This window comes from Mauremys reevesii, linkage group 13, assembly GCF_016161935.1.
Source record: "Mauremys reevesii isolate NIE-2019 linkage group 13, ASM1616193v1, whole genome shotgun sequence".
NCBI lineage: Eukaryota > Metazoa > Chordata > Testudines > Geoemydidae > Mauremys > Mauremys reevesii.
The window spans coordinates 14,391,088-14,415,022 of record NC_052635.1 but is presented as its reverse complement, the minus strand read 5'-3'; the positions used below and the strand labels follow the sequence as shown (position 1 = coordinate 14,415,022).

At 43.7% G+C, this 23,935-nt stretch overlaps 2 protein-coding genes and 1 pseudogene across 2 annotated transcripts; all 3 read right to left on the bottom strand.

The window, feature by feature from the left end:
* Positions 1-3,765: 3,765 nt before the first annotated feature.
* On the bottom strand, positions 3,766-4,668 carry LOC120380640 (olfactory receptor 4D1-like). Its single transcript, XM_039498557.1, has one exon. It carries the CDS (start codon positions 4,666-4,668, stop codon positions 3,766-3,768), a length of 903 nt encoding a protein of 300 aa, XP_039354491.1.
* Positions 4,669-14,709: 10,041 nt separating this feature from the next.
* On the bottom strand, positions 14,710-15,657 carry LOC120380713 (olfactory receptor 4D2-like). Its single transcript, XM_039498659.1, has one exon. It carries the CDS (start codon positions 15,655-15,657, stop codon positions 14,710-14,712), a length of 948 nt encoding a protein of 315 aa, XP_039354593.1.
* Positions 15,658-22,766: 7,109 nt separating this feature from the next.
* On the bottom strand, positions 22,767-23,673 carry LOC120380260 (annotated as a pseudogene).
* Between the last annotated feature and the right edge of the window lie 262 nt (positions 23,674-23,935).

Sequence of the window (23,935 nt, the reverse complement as noted above, 5' to 3'; positions counted from 1 at the left end):
GAGCGCGACATGAATGCTGGCTTCAGTCATGAACTCTGTAATCTCCTGGATGCTGCTCATTGTTCTCCATGCTGAGAAACACCAAAATGAAAAAGGCCATCACAAGAGTGAAGAGCAGTATCCTGTTCTCGGGATGAAACTATAACAGCAGAATTTATCTTGGCATTAGCTTTTTTTCTTTTGAAATTATTATTCTACATGCATTTTTCATTGCAATATTAATAAACCTCATTTATAATCTCTATTACATTTAAAAATATGTATTGGGGATCAACCTCTTACCATGATGCTTATAATCATTACAGTCCAATTCCAAATGTAGATATGATTCATTACATACTCTAATAGACCCCGGACTAGGGATCTCTACCATCTTCTCCACTGGAGGAATTCCCCCCTACTTTATTCCTTCAGGCCACTAGTGTTGAATTTAGACAACAAGGGAAATTTCCCAATCCAATATCTCTGTTAAGGTGGAGGTAATATTGATTTAATATAAGCAATTTAAAGGGACAAAAATATCACTGAGGTTATTTCTGTTTGTTTTTTGTTTGTTTGTTGTTTGTTTTTTTGCAAAAACAAAATGGAACATTTTCAAAAATGGAAATACAAGTTCTTTCCCAAAATTACAAATAATGTGTAGGAAAATAAACTGTGTTAAAATGGGTTACTTCAGTCTGACTGACATATGCTGCAGGTTGCATGCTGCTAATCATAAAATGTCCTCTGAGTGTCTAAAAAAGGATAGCTGACTATTTCCTAACACAAAAAATGTTGCATCCAACAGCAGGGAATTCTATAGCAGACCAAATCTCGACAGCAAAAGAGAACTAAAAGAAAATTGTTGCATGGGTGCAAATGATCAGCACACAATTACATTTGTTATGTGCAAACAGCATAAAATCTAAAGCAATAGCACCCAGTGCTTTAAAAGGCCAGTTTCACAAAGATGAGTCGAATCAAGTGGTAGAAAAAGTTTAAACAGAAAAATGGAAGGATAATTAGGAACTGCTTCAGAACACTTCATTAGATGACACAAAAGCTACAACTGAGAGACAAGGTTACGCTGGTTAGAAAAAAACAGTTTGGCTTGCAGGGCAAATGAAAGCAATTATAAAGGATGGGATAGACATTAAGGTCAGGCTGTGACAGACACGGGGCTGCACAAGGGTCCTTCGTAGTGCTGAGCAAGGAGGATTCTAAGATTGCAAGTTGAGTATGGAGAAGGAGAAATGTCTTTTCCGTACCCCGCAGTGTAATAAAGGCCAAACTTCACAATATGGTCCTGGTGGCTGAGTCACTTCCCCCCTTCCCTGTGATATAGGGACCATATACATAATGTTGGGAGCCCTATTTATCCCCTACCTCTGTGAGGTGCTTATCAAAGCTCCCAGGCCTGGTAGGCCAGGTTTGGTGCCCGGACTTTGTACAGAACCTGTCTGTGAGGAGAGACACAGGAAAGGAGAGGGGGAACCACAGCAGGGGGGTTGAAGACTCTCTGGGCATGGGGTGCTGCCACTTTAGACACCTACATCCCAGAATCAGACCCCAGTGGCAGGGCCGGCTCCAGGGTTTTTGCCGCCCCAAGCAGCAAAAAGAAAAAATAAAAAAAGCCGCAATCTGCTCTACCGCTGCTTCAGTCTTTGGCAGCAATTCGGTGGCAGGTCCTTTGCTCTGAGAGGGAATGAGGGACCTGCCACCGAATTGCCACCGAAGAGCTGGACGTGCCGCCCCTTTCCATTGGCCACCCCCAGCACCTGCTTGCTGGGCTGGTGCCTGGAGCTGGCCCTGCCCATTGGGATTCACAAAATCCTCTAGCAGTTTCTGGCTAACCCTGTAGGTACCTAAAATTTTATTGTGGGGGTGCTGAGAGCCATTGAACCAAACTGTAAACTCTGTATACGATGGACTCCATTTCAAGCCAGGGGATGAGGCAGCTCCCCACCCCAGCATCCCTAGTTCCAGCACCTCTGCTACCAGTCTATGTTTCGGTCTCTGGGCGTGTGCGTTGCTGCCTCCCTCTAGGTACTTGGATGCCTAAACCCCAGAGAGATGCACAAAATGGGGGGAGATAAGCATCCCTCTGCCTAGCTCACCAGCAGAGCCTGATCCAGCAAGTGTGCTCAGAGCTCACCTACTGGATCAGGTCCCTGTGCTGGAGCTCAGACAAGACAGCTCTGCAGACAAGGCCCCACCCTTCTGACTTTTAGCCCAGTGCTTAGGGTTTTCCCTTGCGATGTGGGAGGCTTCCAGCTCAAGTTCCCCCTCTGCCCGAGGGCAAGATGGGATGTGAAGAGGGATCTGCTATTTCTCAGGTGACTGCCCTAGTCAAATCCCTTCTTCAGAACACATAAGAATGGCCATACTGTGTGTCAGACCAAAGCTCCATCTAGCCCAGTATCCTGTCTTCTGACAGTGGCCAATGCCAGGTCCCCCAGAGGGAATGAACAGAACAGGTAATCATCAAGTGATCCTTCCCCTGTCACCTGTTCCCAGCTTCTGGAAAACAGAGGCTAGGGACACCATCCCTGTCCATCCTGGCTAATAGCCATTATCCCCCATGAACTTATTGAGTTATTTTTTGAACCCTGTTATAGTCTTGGCCTTCACAACATCCCCTGGCAAAGAGTTCCACAGGCTGACTGTGCATTGTGTGAAGAAATACTGCCTTTTGTTTGTTTTAAACCTGCTGCCTATTAATTTCATTTGGTGACCCCCTAGGTTCCTTATTTACTTTCTCTGCACCAGTCAAGATTTTATAGACTTTTATCTTCTCCCTCAGGGAGTGGGAATGATTGAACAGGAGGTGTTCCTCATCCCAGGTGAGGATAGATTAAAAGCTACAAGGATGGTGGTCTGCCTCAGAAGAGGCTCCTAACTCCAGGAATTTAGCCCCATTTCCAGCCTAATGGGGAGATGTGATATATGCTATAATCCCTGCCCTCCTTGGGAGTTGCTCTGAGGCTTAGAGGACAAGTTTGGATATATAAGGGATAACAATATGAATATTGGTTGTTGTTTTTTTTCCTTGCATAGTGCCTAGAAACTCCAATCAGTATCATGGCCACATTGTATTAAGCTCTCTTACAAACATATAGTAAGAGAAAATACCTGCAACTACACTAACACCACCATTCTGTGGTGAATAAGAATAATATATGGAGATATTAATAATAGCAATTAACAGGGCTGTCTGAGAAATATTTCCCCCTTCCTCTCCCTCCTCCCCCAATTGATGACAATTTAAAATATTACAAATCTTTATTTTTTCCCAGGGAAAACAAACCAAACAAACCCACCCAAGTTTTAACTGCAGCTGAAACCCTGACATCTGAAAAATATCTACATTTAGTTGACAAAACAATTTTTTCAGATTTTTGGTTTTTAGACAAAACCCTAATTGTTGTAGATGAAAATGTCTAAAACCTATTTTCAATAGAAAAAAAATGTTTAAATGGAATTTGTTACCATGTAACTGTTAAGTCGTTGTTTGCTGTATCACGTATATTCACAATTCTGTTACTGACGGTAGCCATTTTGTTGCCAAAGTTGCTGCAGGCTGTTGGAAACAGATAGAAATGCACTTTGCTTTTTGTTTCTCATTAAGATCTTTTTATTTTATTCATTCTTGCTCCTCATCTAAACCAAAACCCTTTTTAAACTGAGGGCACCTACTTTAATTTTACATGTTGCAAACATAAGATTGACCCACTAACAAAGATGTTACATATTTGGTTTCCTCCATGAGAAGACCCTGTTCATTAATCACTTGATGGCATTCTTCATCTCAGTATTTCTTAGCGTGTAGATCATGGGATTGAGCATTGGGGTAATGACTGTGTAGAGAGCAGATACTGCTTTGTCTATGGAAAATTTCCGGAAGGGTCGAGCGTAGATGAAGATACAGGGCATGAAATGGATGCTCACCACCACAACCTGGGCTCCGCAGGTGGACAGGGCTTTGTGCTTCCCTTCTGGGACATGGGTCCTTATCTTAACCAAGATGACTGTGTATGACACAATCAGGATGATGAAGATGATGATGGTGAGCAGCCCACTGTTGGAGACCATCAGCAACTCCACCATGTAGGTGTCTGTGCAAGCCAATTTGATCACCTGAGGGACATCACAGTAGAAATTGTCCAGTGTATTGGGTCCACAGAAAGGCAGTTGGATTGTCAGTGCAACCTGGACAATGGAATGGACAAAGCCACCTAGCCATGCCCCGGCCACCAGCCCTACACACACACCCCAGTTCATGATTCTGAGGTAGTGCAAAGGTTTATGGATAGCCACATACCGATCAAGTGCCATCACCATGAGGAAGAAAACCACGGCGCCCCCGGTGAAGTGGAAAAAAAACATCTGTGACATGCAACCACCAAATGTGATTGTCTTTTGCTTGGACAGGAGGTCCCACAGCATCTTGGGCACCGTGACCGAGGACTCGCTCAGGTCAATGAAGGCCAAGTTTCCCAGCAGGAAGTACATAGGGGTGTGGAGCTGGTGGTCAGTGATCACGGTGGTGATGATGGTGAGGTTTCCCAGCCAGGTCATCATGTAGACTATGAAGAAGACCACAAAGAGGAATCTCTGCAGTGCCAGACTCTGGGTTAGAGCCACAAGAAGAAATTCTCTCACTCTACTGGTGAGGTTCTGCTGTTCCATTGATCAACCTTAAAATGTGCCTGCAAAGGGAACACTAGTATTAATTATTATTCACAGGTTCATATATTTTAAGGCCAGAAGATCATTTAGTCTGACTTCCTGTATTACACAGGCCAGAGGATTCATCCAGATACCCCTGCATTGAACCCAATAACTTGTGTTTGACTAAAGCATTTTCCAGAAGGGCATCCAGTCTTGATCTGAAGATATCAAGAGCTGGACAGTCTACCACGTCCCTTGGTACTTCACACCAAATGGTTAATCACTCTCACTTGTTAAAAATGTGTGCCTTAGTTTTAATTTGAATTTGTCTGGCCTCAGCTTCTGGCCATTGGTTCTTTTTCTGCCTTTCTCCACTAGAGAAGGTAAAGGTATTGTTTTACTGTAATCATCACTTCTCAATCTTCTTTTTCATAAGCTAAACAGATTGAACTCTTTAAGCCTTACACTGCCATGCATTATCTCCATCTCTCTCTTTTCTCTCTCTCTCTTTTCTGCAACATCTCCAAATTTTAAGTATTTTTTGTTTAAAATATGGATACCAGACCTGGATCCAGTATTGGTCTCACCAACCCTGTGCACGGAGGTAAAATCACCGCCTGGTTCCTCCTCTGAAGTGTTCCCACATTTACAAATTGGAAAATTTCAGAATTTACCTTCCATGCAAATTTTTGAAACTTCAATTTTTTGTCGCTGTTTAACATGAAAAGAAATATTGGAATATCAGAATTTCCCTCAGCTCTAATTAGCACTGTTCCCATCTTCTGGAGTTTCCCCAGAATTCCAAGATTTATTAAAGATTAACATGAGCAGGACTAGACAGTAATTCAACAACCACAAGTCATACAAATATATCATCCTGTTTCTTTCCACGTAGGGAACAGAAATATTTATTGAACACTACTGCGTTCCAGCATCATATTAATGATTTTATTATGTCCATGTAGTAAAGGGCCTATATCATTACTAGGATTTCTTCTGTTCCTAACATACTTTAAAAACATCCTTCTACTTGTCCTTATCCCTGCCAACCATGGAAGTTCCCCATATGTCTTTAGCTTCTCTTACCAATTTTTTGTACTTGATTGCTATTTATTTTCCCCTTTTTTTCCATTTTGTTACATACTGCTTTTCTTTAAATTCTTTCTAATTTCTGCCTTCACTTTGCTATTGAACCAAAATTGTCTTTTAACAGAAGATGTCCTTTTTCTTGACTGCACAATCATGGCTTTTGGACCATCTAATAAACTCTTCTTTAAGAATTCTCAATTTCCTGTCTAAATTTTTCCTCCAAATCAGTTTTGTCCATAATTTTCCTCAGCTTTGGGAAATTAGTTCTTTTGAAGCACCAAGTATATCTGTTACTGGTTGAGACTGTCCTTTTTTTGCCCATAATGGATGTTATCAGGTCATGATTACTGGTCTGTAGGAAATCACCAACTTCCAGTCCAGTGATTAATGAATCTTTATTTGTCATAATGAGGTCCAATATGGAGTTACCTTGTGTTGGATGCAATACCTTTGGGTTAGAAAATCATCATCTATAATTTTTTAGAAACTCTAATGGTGTTTACTACTGGCTGCATGAGACTTTCAGTATGTGTGTCCCAAACTTAGCTCCTCCATTACAACATATTTATTTCCACACATGGGAGACAGGTATTCAAGGAGAAACTCATCCTGGTCTCTGATTTGATTCAGTGGTCTCTAACAATATCCCCTCCTGAGTGTTGTTAGATAGAACACTGGCCCATATGCATTCCAGCTCTAGTGGTTCTGAATCATCAATAACTCTAAAACAGGTACTGGTGTCTTTAATGTGGAGTGATAGGCCCATCTCTCCCCCCACCACACCCCTTTTTATTCACTCTTTCCTTCCTGAGCAGGTGATAACCAATGATTTTAACATCCCAATCAGTTATCAAAAAGGGCAATTCTATCAACTCTTCTCATCGGTGAGAATTCCCCTTCCCTCTTGCTTGTTACCTAGCACTGGTATATGGCAACTGAAAAAAAAAAATCTCTTCACAACCTTCAGCACCTGCGTTCAATTTGTTCACAACACACTGAGTTTGAGTTTGTCCCACATTTGCCTCCTTAGCTCCCTTCCTAGCCATTCTTAATTTAATGTCCTCTCAACTTCTCCAACTAGTCTCCAACCAAGATGCTTAGAAAGACTGGCGAGGCTTTGCATGGCTGAAGGAGGTAGTGTCACTGGTTGTACTCCAGGGGTATTCAGATAATTTAGTAAAAGCAGCAAAGAGTCTTGTGGCACCTTATAGACTAACAGACGTTTGGGAGCATGAGCTTTCGTGGATGCATCCGACGAAGTGTGTATTCACCCACAAAAGCTCATGCTCCCAAACGTCTGTTAGTCTATAAGGTGCCACAAGACTCTTTGCTGCTTTTACAGATCCAGACTAACACGGCTACCCCTCTGATACCAGATAATTTAGGTGGAGATTTTGAAAGGAGCCTGAGGGAATGTCGGTGCTCAGCCACTACTGCAAGTCATCTAGGATAGCAAAACTTGGATATCTAGTTCCATTATGCCCTATTGAAACCCCCAGCCAAAGCCTGCACCAGGTCTACTTAGGCCTGGTTGTAATTGCAGTGTAATTACATTGTAATGTGGAGATGGGCTTATTTGCTGAAGACTGGTCCTTGAGTCATTTTCTAGTAGAGACTCTAGTGTTTAACTCTAGGCACCCATATTTGGAAATTTCATGTTCATGGAGACTGCCGTGTTAGAAAGTAGGGAAGAAAGAAAAACAGACTATTTATCACCATAAAAGTTCAAGGCCAGACAGAGAGATTCCTAAATGAATTTTATAGTGAAAAAGAATTTCTCTGTTCCCACTGAAAGTTATATTGGTTTAATTAAACCCATAGAGCAAAGAGCAACCTAGATAACAACTAGTCAGGAACTTTTGTTTCAGTTCAGAGTCATATTCTAAGCCTGACTTGTAAGATCTATGAAGATTTTGTTTTAATGAATGCAGTTCTTCCATCATATGAGGTAGGTCATCCATTAACAAGCAGTTAAATGAATGGAGACATAGAGACTCAGATAGAAATTCATGGACAGGAATGGATGAGAAAGCAAGCAAGCAAGAAGCCCTTTCTGATATACTCACAATGGTGATATCAGCAGAACGTGGCTCGGTCCACTTGACCTACAGCAGAGGGATGAGTGGCCTGTGTTGGCTGGAAAACTGGGTTCAGTAGTAAGTAGTTACATTATGGCACCAGACAAACATGTCAATATTCACTCCCTTGACTTCTCCCCTCCTTCCAACTCCAGCCCTGAGAGTCTTTTTTCTCCTTACCTACCCTTGCACTAGCCCCAGTCCATACACATGCAGTTACGGGCTAGCCTAGGTGTTGAAGGTAAGGGTCTATGTCATTCATATCCGCATCTCCCCCAGCTCAGAAGAATCTAAACCTTCCCTTCAGCATCCCCACTCAGACCTTCTCCTTAGTCGTAAACTTAGCCTGCATCTACCCCTGCAGCTGTTCGTAGAGCACAGGCATTACACATATCGCTACTGGCTGCAGTGAACGGCACCTGTCACTGGGGTATGAAGCCACATGCCACAGGGAAAGGTTCTGGCAGCAGGGAGGCAGTGGCATGCTAGACTGATAAAAACAGCAGTGCAGACATGGGATGCACTGGCTGGACATGTAGAGAGCTGTGCAGGGTACGTACCCTAGGGTTAAGGCAGGTAGGGCACTCTATTCACCTAAGCCATGCCGCACCGTCTACCCTGCTGACTCTACCCATGCTAGCTGGGCATGAAGTGTCTGTCCATTACACACCGCTAGAAGTGTAGACATACACTCCGAGAACCATCCCACTCCATGAGTCTGCAGCTCTTGCCAAGACCTGGAAAGCCACCACCCATTCAACCCTTCCTACTAGAAGCAATTGTTAAAATCAAACATGTGATGGGGTACAAAGAGAGTGGCTGGGATTTTTGCAGGGGTCTAATTGATGTAGGTGTCCAACGCCCATTGACTTTCAAATAGGTTAGGCATCTAACTCCCCTAGGCTACTTTCAAAATCCCAGCTAATATTTGTTTCTTTTAGAAAAGGAAACTGTCTACCGGTGCTAAGGATTATCCCCCCTAACCGGAGCTCTCTTTCCTTACCACCGGATTCTCTGTGCATATCCCCCCGACCGTATCTAACCACCAGAGGATTCCTTGAACATCTCAGAGCTGTGTGTGGTTCCCCATAACAGGCAAGGGAAATAGGTCAGATACAAGGAGGCGGCTTCCCTAGAAATCTTCCCCTTTTATCATTCTTACCGTCCCATTGACACTAGAACTGGGGCCAAAACCGTTCAGAAATCCACCTGAGGAATATTCGGTGTGATCAAGAAAGCTGCTGCTTTGGAGGGCTGAGGATTAATTATCTGGAGATTTAGTCTCAAGGAAAATCATTAAAATGTCGGTGGAATCTTCAAGAGTATTGTTTATTTACAGACAGACAAACACAACAGACTTTGGGTGTCCTCACATTTGAATCCTTGACTCCGAAGACTTTGAAGACACCGCAGAGGAACACTGGACCACATGTTGCGGGACCCCATGCATTATGCATGTGCTGCATATGCTGGCAAGTAGGAAGCTTCATAGTCAATTCCAATGAGGGAATTAGAGAGACAATGCTCCCCAGCCCAGGTGATACTGCAGAGGACTGAGAGTCAGGACTCCAGCGATATAGTGCAATTTTATTCTAATGGTTAGAGCAGTGGAGACAGATGCCGAGCACTGTTTTCCTGGCTCTCCCATACCCTCCTGGTGTCACCTTGAGCAAACCCTTTCAGCACATTGACCCTCAATTTCTCCATCTGTAAAAAGAGGCAATGCTATTTCCCTGCTTTCTAGTATTAATGATGAGTTCATGGACTGCAGGATCTATCTATCTATCTATCTATCTATCTATCTATCTATCTATCTATCTATCTATCTATCTATCTATCTATCTAAACAGTTTCTCCCCTCATTCATCATCACCAAGAAAAAAATAATCTTTAGGCCCAAGTAGACCTGTCCCCTTCTCACCCTTCTCTCAGTGACCCCTGTGCAGCCCCCCTCCCCTTCACACCCTGCCATCAGTGACCCCTGTGCAGCCCCCTCCCCTTCACACTCTTCTCTTAGTGACCCTTGTGCAGCCCCCTCCCCTTCACACCCTGCCATCAGTGACCCCTGTCCAGTCTTTTAAGCTTCCAGTCTTTGGAATGGACCAGGCATGGCTGCTGTCTTTGGGCCACTGGGGACGCTTTTGGGGTGTAGATGTCATATCCCCTCCTGAAAGATTTGACCGCATGATCCACTGCCCTGTCCCGAGGTCCTGTGATGACCCCTGGTCCCCCACATTGCTTCAGCCCAAACTCATGCCAAATCTCCCCCAAAAGGGTGGCCTTGTCTTTTACTTCATCGGTCACCTGATAAGGTCCTGTAGAGCACTGTGAACAGCCCAGTAGTAGCTATTGCTCTTTCTTTAACAGCAGGAGACATACACACATCTATGCTGTGATGGGTTGGATCACAGAAACCCCCTTGGGAATTGCCATCTCATGTACCAAGACTACTTCTGCCCCTGCTTTCCCTGCCAGCTCAGGACCCCAGCACCCTGTCCTGCTGAGCCAGACACGCCCGTCTGCTCCGATAAAGACCCAGGGTCCAAATAACTTGCCCCAAAGCTTCAGGTTTACCTGAAAGCAGCTTACAGAAATGTTCTTGCCTTTACCATTCAGATGCCCAACTCCCAATGGGGTCTAACCCAAATAAATCCATTTTACCCTGTATGAAGGGTAAACTCTATAACACTGATGGAAAGATATGCACAGCTGTTCCCCCCCCCCCACCCCGGGATATTAATAAATACTCTGAGTTAATTAATAAGTAAAAAGTTATTTTATTAAATACAGAAAGTAGGATTTAAGTGGTTCCAACTAATAACAGACTAAACAAAGTGAATTACCAAGTAAAATAAAATAAAACATGCAAATATAAGCCTAATACTGCAATACAACTGAGTACAGATAAAATCTCACCCTGAAAGATGTTTCAATAAGTCTCTTTCACAGACTGGAAGTTATATTTCATATTTCTAGTTTCAGATACAAGAGTGGTACATTTATACAAATAGGATGACCACACTCAGTAGATTATAAGCTTTCCAATGATACCTTACAAGAGAGCTTTTGCATGAAGCATATTCCAGTTACATTAGCATATTTCCATAAAATCATATAGAGTGCAACATCACAGATTCCAATATAATAAACTCCACATACATTTGCCTGCCTCAGTTTCCTCACCTGTCACTATCATTCTTTTGGCCAGGGTTAGGGGTCTCTGGGGCTATCCTCGATCCTGTTGCAGCTGGGCATGGCTACACTTCTGAAACAAGGAGACTTCACCCTTGCAGCTCATGGTCTCTGACCTTGGATGGACAGTCCATTGTCCCTCTGTAGACTGCTACAGGAGTAAAGCAGGGGCCCACAGGCCTCAAGCCTGTAGGACAATTAGCTTAGCAGAACTAAGGCCTACGTATAAAAGGATGATGCACGTTGCTACATATGTTGTATTTAGCCGATAGTTTGACCTTAAGTTATAATATCACAGTAAAGAGGAGAGATACCTGATGGCAAGCAAGGAACTCAGAGCCTCATTGACTTTAAGGTCAGAAGGGACCACCATGTATTCTTCTGACTGCCCCCCACTGCCCCATCCAACCCCTGTTCCTTCCTGACTGCCCCCCGGGGCCCTTGCCCCCATTCAATCTCCCTGTTCCCTGCCCTCTGACTGCCCTGACACTAATCCACCCCCCCAACTCCCCTGGTTTCTATCCAACACCCCTTCCCTGCCCCCTTACCAGGCTGCCTGGAGGTGGGGGCTGGGCCGGGCCAGCTCTGCTGGGGCCGGGGTTGGGACCAGAGTCACTTGGCCAGAGCCGAGGCACCCAGCTGGCCGGGACCAGGGCCGGGCTCGAGCTGTGCCACCCAGCTGGCCGGGCCCAGGCCGGAGCCGCACCACCTGGCCGAGGTTGGGGCCGGGCCCAGGGGACAGGCCAGAGCTGCGCCCGGCTGAGGTTGGGGCAGGGCCCGGGGGCCGGGCCAGAGCTGCGCCGCCTGGCGGGCTGCAGTCGGAGCTGGGGCCAGACACGCGCTGGTCAGGGTCGGGGTCGGGGGCCAGGCCAGAGCCGTGCGCCTGGAGCCCTCCTCCCGCTCGCACCCCTGCCCCCCTGCCCCAGCTCATCTGCAGGAAGCCGCTGCTTCTTTCTCAGCCCTCCCAGGCTTCCCTCGTGAACAGCTGATTCGCGGGAAGCCAGGGAGGGGAAGAGAAGCTGGGGGAGCATTCAGGGGAGGAGGCAGAGGCGGAGTGAGGTGAGCTGGGGCCGGGGGAAGGGCAGGTAGCTGCTGGAGCTTTTGTTAAATTTAAAAGCCCTTTTCGAACCGGTTGTCCCTTGTGGGACAACCGGTTCGAAAAGGGCTTCTAAATTTAACAACCGGTTCCCGCGAACTGGTGGGAACCAGCTCCAGCTCACCACTGCTTGTGGGAGAACAGGATGTGACATGTTTCTTGGGCTCTCCTCAAGAACCTCATTCTATTGATAATTCTATTGCGGTGCCTGATTTGGAGGAAGAACCTATCAAACCACTGTGTAGTGTATCAAAATAAATATCTCCCCCGATCAGTCGGGGTACACCTCTCATGCCCAAAACTTCCCGTGTGTCTCCTTCAGTGTGAGTCTTTTTAGACCCTCCTGGTTTGCCCCCTTTATCTCTGTGTCCTGTTATTAGTAACTTTCCATCTCCAAACCCTCAGCCCCAGAGAGCCCATGGAACCAATCTGCTTTGCCTTGAGTAGGCTGTCACTGGCTTCTAACAACACATCATTGTCCATGGTCTTGCAGACACTTGACACATCCCTGTCGGCACATGCTGGACTTTCCATTTCCTCGGAGGAATTCAGAAACATGGCAGTTTTAATAGTGACAATTTCAAAACATCAACCATCATTCATAAGTTGTAAACACAGATCCCTGCACAAACCATCCCACCATGCCGCTTTCACAGTCCAACCTCATTCACCTCTCTGCGGCCCCAACTCCTTCACATCCTTCACACTCTGTGCAATACCGTTCCTTCATGATCTGCTCTCAGGTACTCCTGTGCACTCGTGCAGACCTCAGCAGTTTTGCACAGGTGTCACTGGCGATGGTGAGAATTTAGCTCATAATGTTGCTGACAATAGCCCAGCCAGCAATAACACCCATGCTCCCTGGTGGAAGACACTCACTGAACCACAGTATGTTAGCCTAGCTAAGGACATGTTCACTGCAACAATGTTGATTTATACCTGCTGTGGATCTTTCCCATTCACTTCCACAGAGCTCCACAAATTAACACCAGCCGAGTATTTTCAATATTAACTTAAATGGGGCAAAGTTCTTTTACTCCAGATGGGGATCGGGCCCCAATGACTACAATGGAAATACATCACTTCCTGGGGAATTGGCTCATTGATTCCAATGGAGCAAGGCCAATTTATACCAACTGAGACTCTTTCCCATTAGTGTTAGTGGAGCTGCACTGATTTGCACCAACGTGTCCCACTGACTCATGCCCTGAGTCTATAATTCATTCACTAGCAAGTTGTTTTCATGAGGGTTCAGCATCTGATCTCCTTGGGTACAGGGTTAACAATCCTCCAGGAATGTCCTGGAATCTCCAGGAATTAAAGATTAATCTTTAATTAAGGATTATACCATGTGATTAAATTTCCCAGAATACGTCCAACCAAAATTGGCAAACCTACTTGGATAGAACACCCAGCTATGTCATTTGACAGAGATGAGGCATAGCCACTTCCCTTCTTGATTCACATCTGTATAAAACAGGACACAGTTTCAGCCTGGGTTATCTAATCCAATAGAGGAAGTTACGGAGGGGAAAAGAATGTAAAACCATTAGTTGATACAGTTATAGAAACGGATACCATAAAAAAACTCTTGGTGAAGATGAATATATCCGATTTGGAGTACTTGCAACTGAAGCTTTCTGTCAAACCCCATGTCCAAAACCCAGATTTCTGGAGACCATTAACGAGGAAAGAAAGACTATGCACAAGGAGCCACGGAAGCTCCCAAACAGTTGGGGGGGGGCATGGCCCTTTGCCCAGTCCCCCCTTCCAGTGCCCCTGCTATGCATAAAGCCCATCGCTAAAGTCCAGTGTTGGTTATTGACTCAGCAAGGACCCCTTGATAACACAGTTGCGGCGAGTAGCTGCATGTGTGGTAGCTTGTTTTCGGAAAAGGACAGATCCCGCCACATTAGTGGCTCGGAGGAATAAACTATGTGGAATCCTGCCAGTGACTGGGACATGGGCCGTTGTGCCCAGTGGTTAGAGCAGGCCTCAGGCCTAGTGGTTACAGCTGGAGTTGGTAGTCAGGAATCAGAGCCAAGGCTCAGAGCCAAAGTCAGAAGTCAAGAATCGCAGGCACAGCTCAGGACCAGGGAAACTGGAGTGTGGGAAGGCAGGACTCATGACACGACTAAGGCTGAAACAGCTGGGAACAAGAAAGCACAGGTACTCTCCCAGCCACTGGTGAACACTTTGAGCAGCTGTGGAACTGCTGCAGCTGCTGGGCTTAAAAGCCAGTCTGCTCACTCTTGACACCAAATAGGTGGTGCCTCTAATTAGGCACCCCTCTTGTGCTCATTAGGTTGCCTGGAGACTTGCTTTGCAGCAGACTCTGCTTCCCAACAATCCTTCCAATAAAAGAAAAGGGAAGCCAGATCTATCACAGGGTCATCCACATGTTCTAATATATAATATTTTTTAGAATTTGAACAAAATAAACCCACAGAAAATTATCACAGTTTGACCCAACACAATGGGTCCTATAAAGGGAACAAACACAGATGCCTACTGAGAGTTGTTAACACTGTATGACAAGTTCATGTACCATGTTAATAACAAAATTGAAAACATAATAATTTGGGAAATCATAATTTTTAAAAATTATGTCTTTATTTTCCTCCCTGAGAAGACCATTCTGCTCATCAGTCTCCTGATAGCCTTCTTCATCTCGGCATTCCTCAGCGTGTAGATCATTGGGTTCAGCATCGGGGGGATTATAGTGTAAAGGACTGAGATAATCTTGTCCATAGGGAATTTCCGGAAGGGCCGGGCATAGATGAAGATGCAGGGCACAAATATTAAACACACTACCATGATCTGGGTTCCGCAGGTGGACAGAGCCTTGCGCTTCCCTTCTGTAAGGTGTGTCCTGATCTTGACTAAGATGATGGTGTATGAAATGAGCAGGAGAATGAAGATAATTATGACAATCACCCCATTGTGGGAGACCATCAGCAGCTCAAACAGGCGGGTGTCAGTGCAGGCCAGTTTCACGACTTGTGGGACATCGCAGTAGAAATTGTCCAGGATGTTCGGCCCACAGAACGGTAGCTGGAGGACCATTCCAATTTGAATAGCAGAGTGAGCCAATCCACCCAGCCATGTGCCGGCCACTAGCCCCATGCACACACCCCAGTTCATGATAGTCAAATATTGCAATGGTTTATGGATAGCCACGTATCTATCGGCGGCCATCACTGCAAGTAAAAATACCATAGCACCGGCAATGAAGTGGAAGAAGAACATCTGGAGGATGCATTCATTGAAGGAGATGGTTTTGCGCTGGGAGAGGAGACCCAAGAGCATCTTTGGCACACTGACTGTAGAGTCACTAATATCTATGAAAGCCAGGTTGGCCAGCAGGAAGTACATAGGGGTGTGGAGCTGGCGGTCAGTTATCACACTGATGATGATGGTGAAGTTTCCGAGCCAGGTTGTCAGGTAGACTATGGAGAAGACAATGAAGAGGAATCGCTGCAGCTCAGGACTTTGGGTGAGGCCCAAGAGGACAAAATCTGTCACTGTGGTGGTGAGGTTCTCCTGCTCCATTTGGTGTCCTTAAAATATACCTGGAAACTGAATGACAATAATCATTAATAAAAGTTTCTTGTAATTTTTCCACCTTTAAATTACTGATATTGACTCCTTCTTAACTGCACCCTAAGAAAGACATTGGGTTTGGGTTTGGGTTTGGCTAGGTCTGTATTTTCCTAAATGAAATACTATCCCCTCAGCCCCACTGCAGGGGACTCCTGCTTCAGCAGACCCTAAGAGCCAGAGATTTCTCTACTCACACACCCCGAACTCTCCCATCCCCACTGCAGTAGTCAACTAGTTACATACTGTGTAGTCAATTTAGTCCAGCCAACCCTGTACATTTGATCTAATTTCAACTCCTGGGGAAAGTACTGACTGGGGGTCTGCATTGGTAGCTTGGGGGTGAGGAGGCATGGTTTGCTCACCCACCATTAAAATTTTGGAAAATCTCTGGAGCTGCTTGAAAAAGATGTTATTTCCAGCAACATCTTTCAAGGGAAAAATCTGATATTTTTGGTTCAAACTTTTTTCACAGGGAATTTTTTTTTTAGATGAAACAAAATGATAATGTTCGTTTCATTGCTTTTCCTGCCCAATTTTTATTTTTATTCCATTCGTACTGAAATTTTCATTTTGATTTAGCTTTTGAAAAAAAAACATTCTAGATTTCTTTTTTTGGTTTTCTGTTTTCCATATCCTCCCAGGCATTTTCTCTCCCATTTTTAATTTGCTATTTGGAAAAATGGAGACAGGAGAAGGAAGGGGAGAAAAAAAGTGTGAGAAGGTGAGAAAAATGGCTTTTTTGCTCACTTGAAAATATAAAAATTCAAAATGTATTTACGTGTCTGTTTCTGTAAAAGAATATCAGCCAGCTTTAAAGGAGAGTGGGATGCTGCTGTGAGCAATGGGGTAGAAGGGCTTTGTCAGTAAGCCTTTGGGAGCGAGGTCCAATATCTGTCCTGCCACAGACAATCTTTGTGCCCATGGATAACTCACATCCCTGACTTGTCTGGGATTTTCCAAGGAAAATAAGTGAGTTATGTGACCAATTCCCCTTGATCTTCCCATAGATCAGTGGATTTCTAACCACTCCAGTGTCTTTTGAAAATCACAGCCTTTGTGCCTCAGTTTCCCTTTCTAAAATAGGTGTAATTCTTCAGCTCCCCAGCTTGGCAAGAGGGCTGTGAGGGTCAAAACTCTGTGATGCACTCAGGGAACAATGAGGAAGTAGTGGATAACTTTGGGGAAAAGCAGTGAAATTGGCAGAGGGGCATTGCCCACCACCATCCTGCAAACCTTAGAGACTCCCTGTTGGTGCAGCTTTTAAGGTGTGGAGGTTTAAGGGGTATATGTCGAAGGACTGAACTAAAGACATTTTGATGTAAAAGCCTGAGTGTCTAATGGCTGAACTAACTGACCACCACTGCTGGAGGAGACTCATAAATCTCTGTCCTTGCTGAAGCCAATCGAAGGGACAAAGACGCACACTGTCCCTGTCAGACATTTGAACATTTCAGGCACTTTAGGCTGGGAGTTTCCATGGAGACGAAGGGAGTTAGATGCCCAGTTCCCACTGAAATTCTGATAGCTTTGAAATCCCAGACTAAAACTACAAAAATCTCAGCTTTTCTAAAAGCAAGAAACCCACTGTAAGAATCTCACTCTGGCTTTATCCGCACATCTGGACACTTTCCTGGGCTCTTTCTCAGTTTCATTCACACCTCCACCTTGCCTCTGTGACATCTCTCTCCAATCTGAGCCTCTTAAAGCCCTGCCATTGGAGAAACCTGGTCTGAGGGAGCCAGGCACAGGAAGACCTCAGCAAAGCATCTGTGATCTGTTCTTCCTCCTAACACACTTAGACTCCTCTGGAAACCCCACGTAACATCTGTAGAGCCCTTTAGAGAAGTATTCACTTTTGAGTGCTTAATACTATCCCCCCAACCAGGTCGTTCTTTCTTTATCAGTGGGGTCTCTGAGCAACCACCCTCCTCATAATAACAATACTTCCCCCTACTATCACATTGCACATTGTTTGATTCAAGAGCCCATACCTTGCACGACCTGCCGTGTCTGTGACCTCAGAGCCGGCTGCCTCCAAAGGATGGCCTGGGGCAGTCAGACCTCAGAGCTGATCATTGCAGTCCTGGCCAGCAGAGGAAGAAGACCCAGTTCTAAGGAGGAGACAGCCCCAGAAATCTTCCCCTTATGTGCTTATTGACCCCCACTAAGACTGGTGCTAGGAGTCACTGAAATCCCCTTGGGTTTTAATAGGCACAATCAAGGAAGTTGCTGCTTTGGAGATTTGGGGATTCTTCCACAAGAGGAGTCTTTAATAACTCCATGGCACATTTCAGTCTCTATGTGAGTTGACATGAGCCATGTCAATGTTAGAGCCTTTGCAAATTCCCTCCGGTGATGAGATGGCACAAGAAGGCTGTTTGGGACACAATGGAAGAACTGGACCTTTGACTGATCTCCAAAGCAGAGGAAATCCCATGGCTGGTGGGTTTTGTTCCCAGCACTGAGATGGAAAGAGACAAGCAAGCCGTTAGAGCAGGGAAGAAAAAATACAGGGCTTCTTGGTCCCCATGAAAATTCTAGATAGGAAGCGGTCTCCAGGATTAGAGCAGGGGGTAATTGTATTTCAGGGTCCCTCATGGCTCATTTGACAGACATCGTCCAAGAGCTCTGCCAAAGGACCGATAATTTTTTGGCGAGATAGGATTAAAAGATCAAAGTCCAAAGTTGGTCGGCTTTCGGACTTAGCAGCCAATATACAATTAGAGACCTGAAACATCAGTACTGAGGCTCAGCAGGCACTTGGGGAATTAAAATGTTAACAGGATCTAAACACCTCAATTAGAACATCCTTCTTCCTAATTTTATCAGGCACTTTAGCAACAACAGGGATGGGATCCTTTTTAGTGCTTAGAATAGAATAGAATAGAATAGAATGGAGATCTAACCTGTAGGGGTAGGGTGCTCCCCCATAAGCTTCACCCAGTGGTCAGAGCGTTCACCAAATAAACCTGTATTCATCCCCCTCCCCAGCCCCCCCCCCCCGATGATGATAAAGGAACTGAATGTGGGACTAAGAACATAAAAACGGCCACACTGGGTCATACCAAAGGTCCATCTAGCCCAGTATCCTGTCTTCCAACATCAGCCAATGCCAGGTGCCCCAGAGGGAATGAATAGAACAGGTAATTATCAAGTGATCCATCTCGTTGCCCATTCCCAGCTTCTGGCAACCACAGGCTAGGGACACCATCCCTGTCCATTCTGGCTAATAGCCATTGATGAACCTATCATCCATGAACTTATCTAGTTCTTTTCTGAACCCTGTTACAGTCTTGGCCTTCATAACATCCTCTGGCAAGGAGTTCCACATGTTGACTGTGCGTTGTGTGAAGAAATACTTCCTTTGTTTGTTTTAAACCTGCTGCCTATTAATTTCATTGGATGACATAGTTCTTGTATTATGAGAAGGAGTAAATAACACTTCCTTATTTACTCATGTTCTTATTCTGTATGTTCTCCCCTGTTACAGGAAAACACTCCTGATACTGGGCTTTGGGATTGACTGGGTTGAGTTCTTCTCAGTCTCTCCTCTAGAAGCTGTTCAACTTTTTTTATATAAATAATTTAACAGCCAATAGAGCAGCACCTTGAGTTTGGGTCTCCCACATCTCAGGTGACCACATGACTGACCATGCAGTAGAGCAATACTCACTGTCACCCAGGCCAGAGGGTATATATTGCAATGCATCGTGGCAATTCACAGTCGTTCATGATGACTCTGGAGGGTCATTAGGTCAGGAAAGAGAGTGAGGCATCCTTACAGCACTCTGCCCATCTTAAACACTGGGCGTCCTGTTACCCTTCAGCCTCTCTCCTCAGACACCCCTCTACAACCACGTCCCTTTCACACTTGGCCTTCAGTGCTCCTCTGCAACCCTGTACCCTTCACATCCCGCCCTTGCTGACCACTGTGCATCCCCCATCCCACCCCCTTCTCTCTCTGTCACTGCTGTTGAATACCATTCTTTTAATTTTTTGTATTTCTGTTGATTTCATTCATTATAGACAGGTGTAACTGGTCTAAAATACATTGACAGTGGGTTTTTTTTAAGTTATTGCTATCAGACCTAGCTTACAGCTATTCTCTCAGAGCTGTGTTAGTTCAGGAGGTCTTACAGGTCTATAGATAGTTATCACTCATTTTGGATCTGAAAACTAATTCTGATACACAGGGAGTGTAGAACTGTTCAGGAAGTAGTGTCCAGTTTCCCCTAATATTTTTCAGTGTAGAACAGCCTCATTAGTACTTACATTTTGAAAATACAAAACTCATTGGGAAAGAAAAAAGAATCACAATTTCTTTTAAAATTTACAAAAAATATTTTTATTTTGAAAGTTTTTAAAGAACTATGTTTTTCTCTTCTAGTAAAATGTCCATAAATGTTTCCTTTTTATCTAAATGTTTTTCTTTCTTTCTTTTTTTCATGGAGAAAAAAGAAGTACATGTGAAATAAAATCAAAATATATTAAGGAAAGTGATTTGCTTTTATTTTTCTTTAAATTAGAGATCTGGAAAATGTGCAAAGGGATTTTTTTTAAATGTTATTTATCTATTATGAATAAAGAAGCCAATTTAAAAAAAACAACAAAACAACAGAAACAAAAACATCTTTGCATTCTCTCTTTATAATTGTATTTTTTATTGGGATTAGCGGAAAAGGTAACCAAAGATAAATCTAGTTTAACCTGTGACATTAGAGATAGAAATGTCCTGTAAGAAAATTAAAACCAATTCCTTGTGAAGGAAGCCATGTAGTAGGACATGTCTATTTCTACCAGTTCTGGCCCATTTACTCTCCTGGAACCACGTCTGATTTACACTATCTGGAGGTGTCACGCTGTCTGGAGTGGATTATGACTGTAAGTGTCTACGTTGAGGGCAGACTGTCCAAAACAGGGCAGATTCCCCAAACTGTTGGGATGCTCTATAATTAGATTTTACCAAGGCAGTAAGAACCGTGAACTCTAGGTATGAAGTTTAAGAAACGTATCCAAATGAACTGAGTGAGACAAGACAGATGAGGCAATATCTGTTATTGGACCAGCTTCCATTGGTAAAAGAGACTAGCTTTTAACTCAGCAACATTTCTCTCTTTCACCAACAAAAGTTGGTTCAATAAAAGATATGACCTGACTGACCTTGTCTTGTCCATAACCTGGAACCGCCAGGGCTACAACACCACTGCATGCATCCAGATGAAAGCAAAAGTTTCATTTTAGTTTGAAATTTTTCTCATGAAACATCACAAATTTTCATCAACAATGACATTTTCCCATCAAATCTTTTGATGTCAGCAAAACCCCTTTTTTTGTACCATGACATTTCTTTCGATAGAATAAAAAATTGATTCAAAATTAAAGAAAAAAAATCATTTGGCTTGAAATTTTCTGATGACAAATGAAATAAATAAACGAGTAAAAATAGATTTTTCCCACTCATGTTTATTGCCAAAGGCTGAGGGGAGATGGATGTCATTTCTGCCCTGCCGTGGCCATCCTCTGTGACCATGGGTAACCCACCCCACCCCCAGTCTGGGATTTTCAAGAGAGAGGAAACTAGATGCCCAGTTCCCATAGAACTTCGCTGGGAGTTTGATGTTTAAGTGCCCCTCCCCCCCCCACGGATTATTTGAATATTCCAGCCCCCGTGCCTCTGTGTGAAGTAAGCTGATTTTAAACAGTTATGGATCTTAAGGCTCGATTCCCAATGGAACTCTGGCTTTTAGACCCTTAAAAATCTCTCCAATTCACCAAGACTGAATTTGGTGTGTGGGTTCCCTATCCGATGGGGAGAGGTAGGTACCTACAAATGGAATTGATAGAAGCCAGCAGAACGAACTCTCTCTGCCTACACTCGTGATAGGATGTGCCTCAGAGAGGGATGTGTGCTACATATGTTTCTGCCAGAAGTAGCTTGTCTTTTCAGAAAGCAGTGCCTATTTTTAACTAAATATTTTTCACTGAGGAGCAGTCTCTTTAGTACATTGAGAATATATAACCTGTTGGGAAAGGCAAATATCACAATATTTTTTGAAAAGTTACAAAAATATTTTTATTTTTAATTTTTTGAAAAAGAACTGTGTTTTCCTCTTATTGTAAAATTTCATAATTTTATTGTATCTACATTTCCATTTCTTTCTTTCTTTCTTTCTTAGCAAAAAAGGAGGAAATGTAGAAAAATAAAAAACTAAATATAGCTAGGAAAGAAACTTTCCTTTTTCTTGAAAATAAAAAATCTGGAAAATATAAGAAACTATTTTTAAATGTTATTTACATATTGTCAGTGAAAAGGATACACTAAAAATATTCCAAGAAAAAAATGTTTTCTTCCCTATTTATAACTACACTTTTAGATTGGAATTAGCAGAAAAAGCTAACGAAGATGAGTTTAGTTTAATTTGTGAAATTAAGAGGCAGAAATGGAAATATTATGTAACAAAAATTTAAACCAATTCCTTGTGCTGATAAGATCTCAGTATTATTCAACCACTGTGTTATGAAGTCATATGGGAAATGCAGATAAGTGGTATATATGTATAAGGGGAAAAAGAATGAGCCATAAAGCACAAGAAAGTCTGTATTCCGCTGTTGGAACTATCTATACTGATTTCTTCACCACAATCAATACATTAGTTATAATACATAGTTTATTGAACAGATATTTTCTTGGAGACGATATTGATTTTCATGGATTCCTCATTACTTGAAATCATTCTTAGAAGAATTTCAGCCAGCAATTCTCAGTATCAAAGCCCCATCTGATGGAAGCCAGTTAGGGAAATGCCCCCATTTCCTCAAGCTGGGGATCTGTCCCATTTACCGGCATGGAGCTACGTCTTATTCACACCTACTGCTTTTTTTAACTAATATGGAGGTTCTGGGCCTCAGTCCATTACACATTTGTGACAACAAATTCTCATGAGTGTGCACTCTTTGATCTCTTTTGACCTAAGACTCATTTTAAAGCCTCATGCATCTGTTCTCTGATACATCATGGAGATCAGAGTTTTTAACGCAAATGTACATTGTAAGACAAATTATGTCTCTATTCCCCTCCGTGAGAACAGGATTCTGCTCATCAGTTTCCTGATGGCCTTCTTCGCCTCGGCGTTTCTCAGCCTGTAGATCATTGGGTTGAGCATTGGGGTGATTACAGTGTAAATGACTGAGATCACCTTGTCCAGGGTGAACTGTTTGAAGGGCTGAGTGTAGATGAAGAAACTGGGTCTGACTTGTAAACACAACATGATAATCTGGGTCCCACAGGTGGACAAAGCCTTGTGCTTCCAGTCTGTGACATTTGTCGTGATCTTGACTAAGATGACAGAGTAGGAAATAGGCAGAATGATGACTAGTATTAGGATCACTACCCCATTACTGAAGATCATCTGCAATTCGACCAGATCACCGTCAAGGCGGGTCAATTTGATGACCTGTGGGACATCACAACAGAAACTGTCAATGGCATTTGGACCACAGAATGGTAATTGAAAGAGTGGTCCACAGAGTGAGCAAATCCATCCAGCCATGCCAGCGCCACTAGCCCCACACGTACGCCTCGGTTCATGATAGTTGAGTAGCACAGTGGTTTATAAATGGCCATATATCAATCAAGTGCAATGCTCAAAAAGTATAATGACATTGCACTTCCAATGAAGTGGAAGAAGAAAATCTAGAGGATGCACTTATTGAAGGAGATGGTTTTATGCTGGGTGAGGAGACCTGAGAGCAATGTTGGAGTATTTACTGATGATTCATTGAAATCTAAGAAAGCCAGGTTGGCCAGCAGGAAGTACATGGGGTGATGATGGTGAAGTTTCCCCGCCAGGTTGTCCGGTAGACTACGAAGAAGATGATGAAGAGGAATCGCTGCATCTTAGGACTTTGGGTGAGGCCCAAGAGGACAAATTCTGTCATAAGGGTGGTGAGGTTCTTCGTCTCCATTTATGAACCTCAAAATGCGCCTGCAGAGGGAAGAGTATTGATAATTGTTATGATGTAATCCCAGTGAATTACTGATATTAAATGAACATTAACTCCACCTTTACAAAATAATGTTGTCAATTTCCCTTTTTGCTAAATTTCATGCTTTGTTCTCAGCCCTAACGGTGTATAACTCTGCTCCAGCAGAATTTACGAGCTCCACTAGTGGTCATCTCCAACCCTGGGGTCCTTGGGAGTGAAAAGGAGCAATCTACTCACCCAG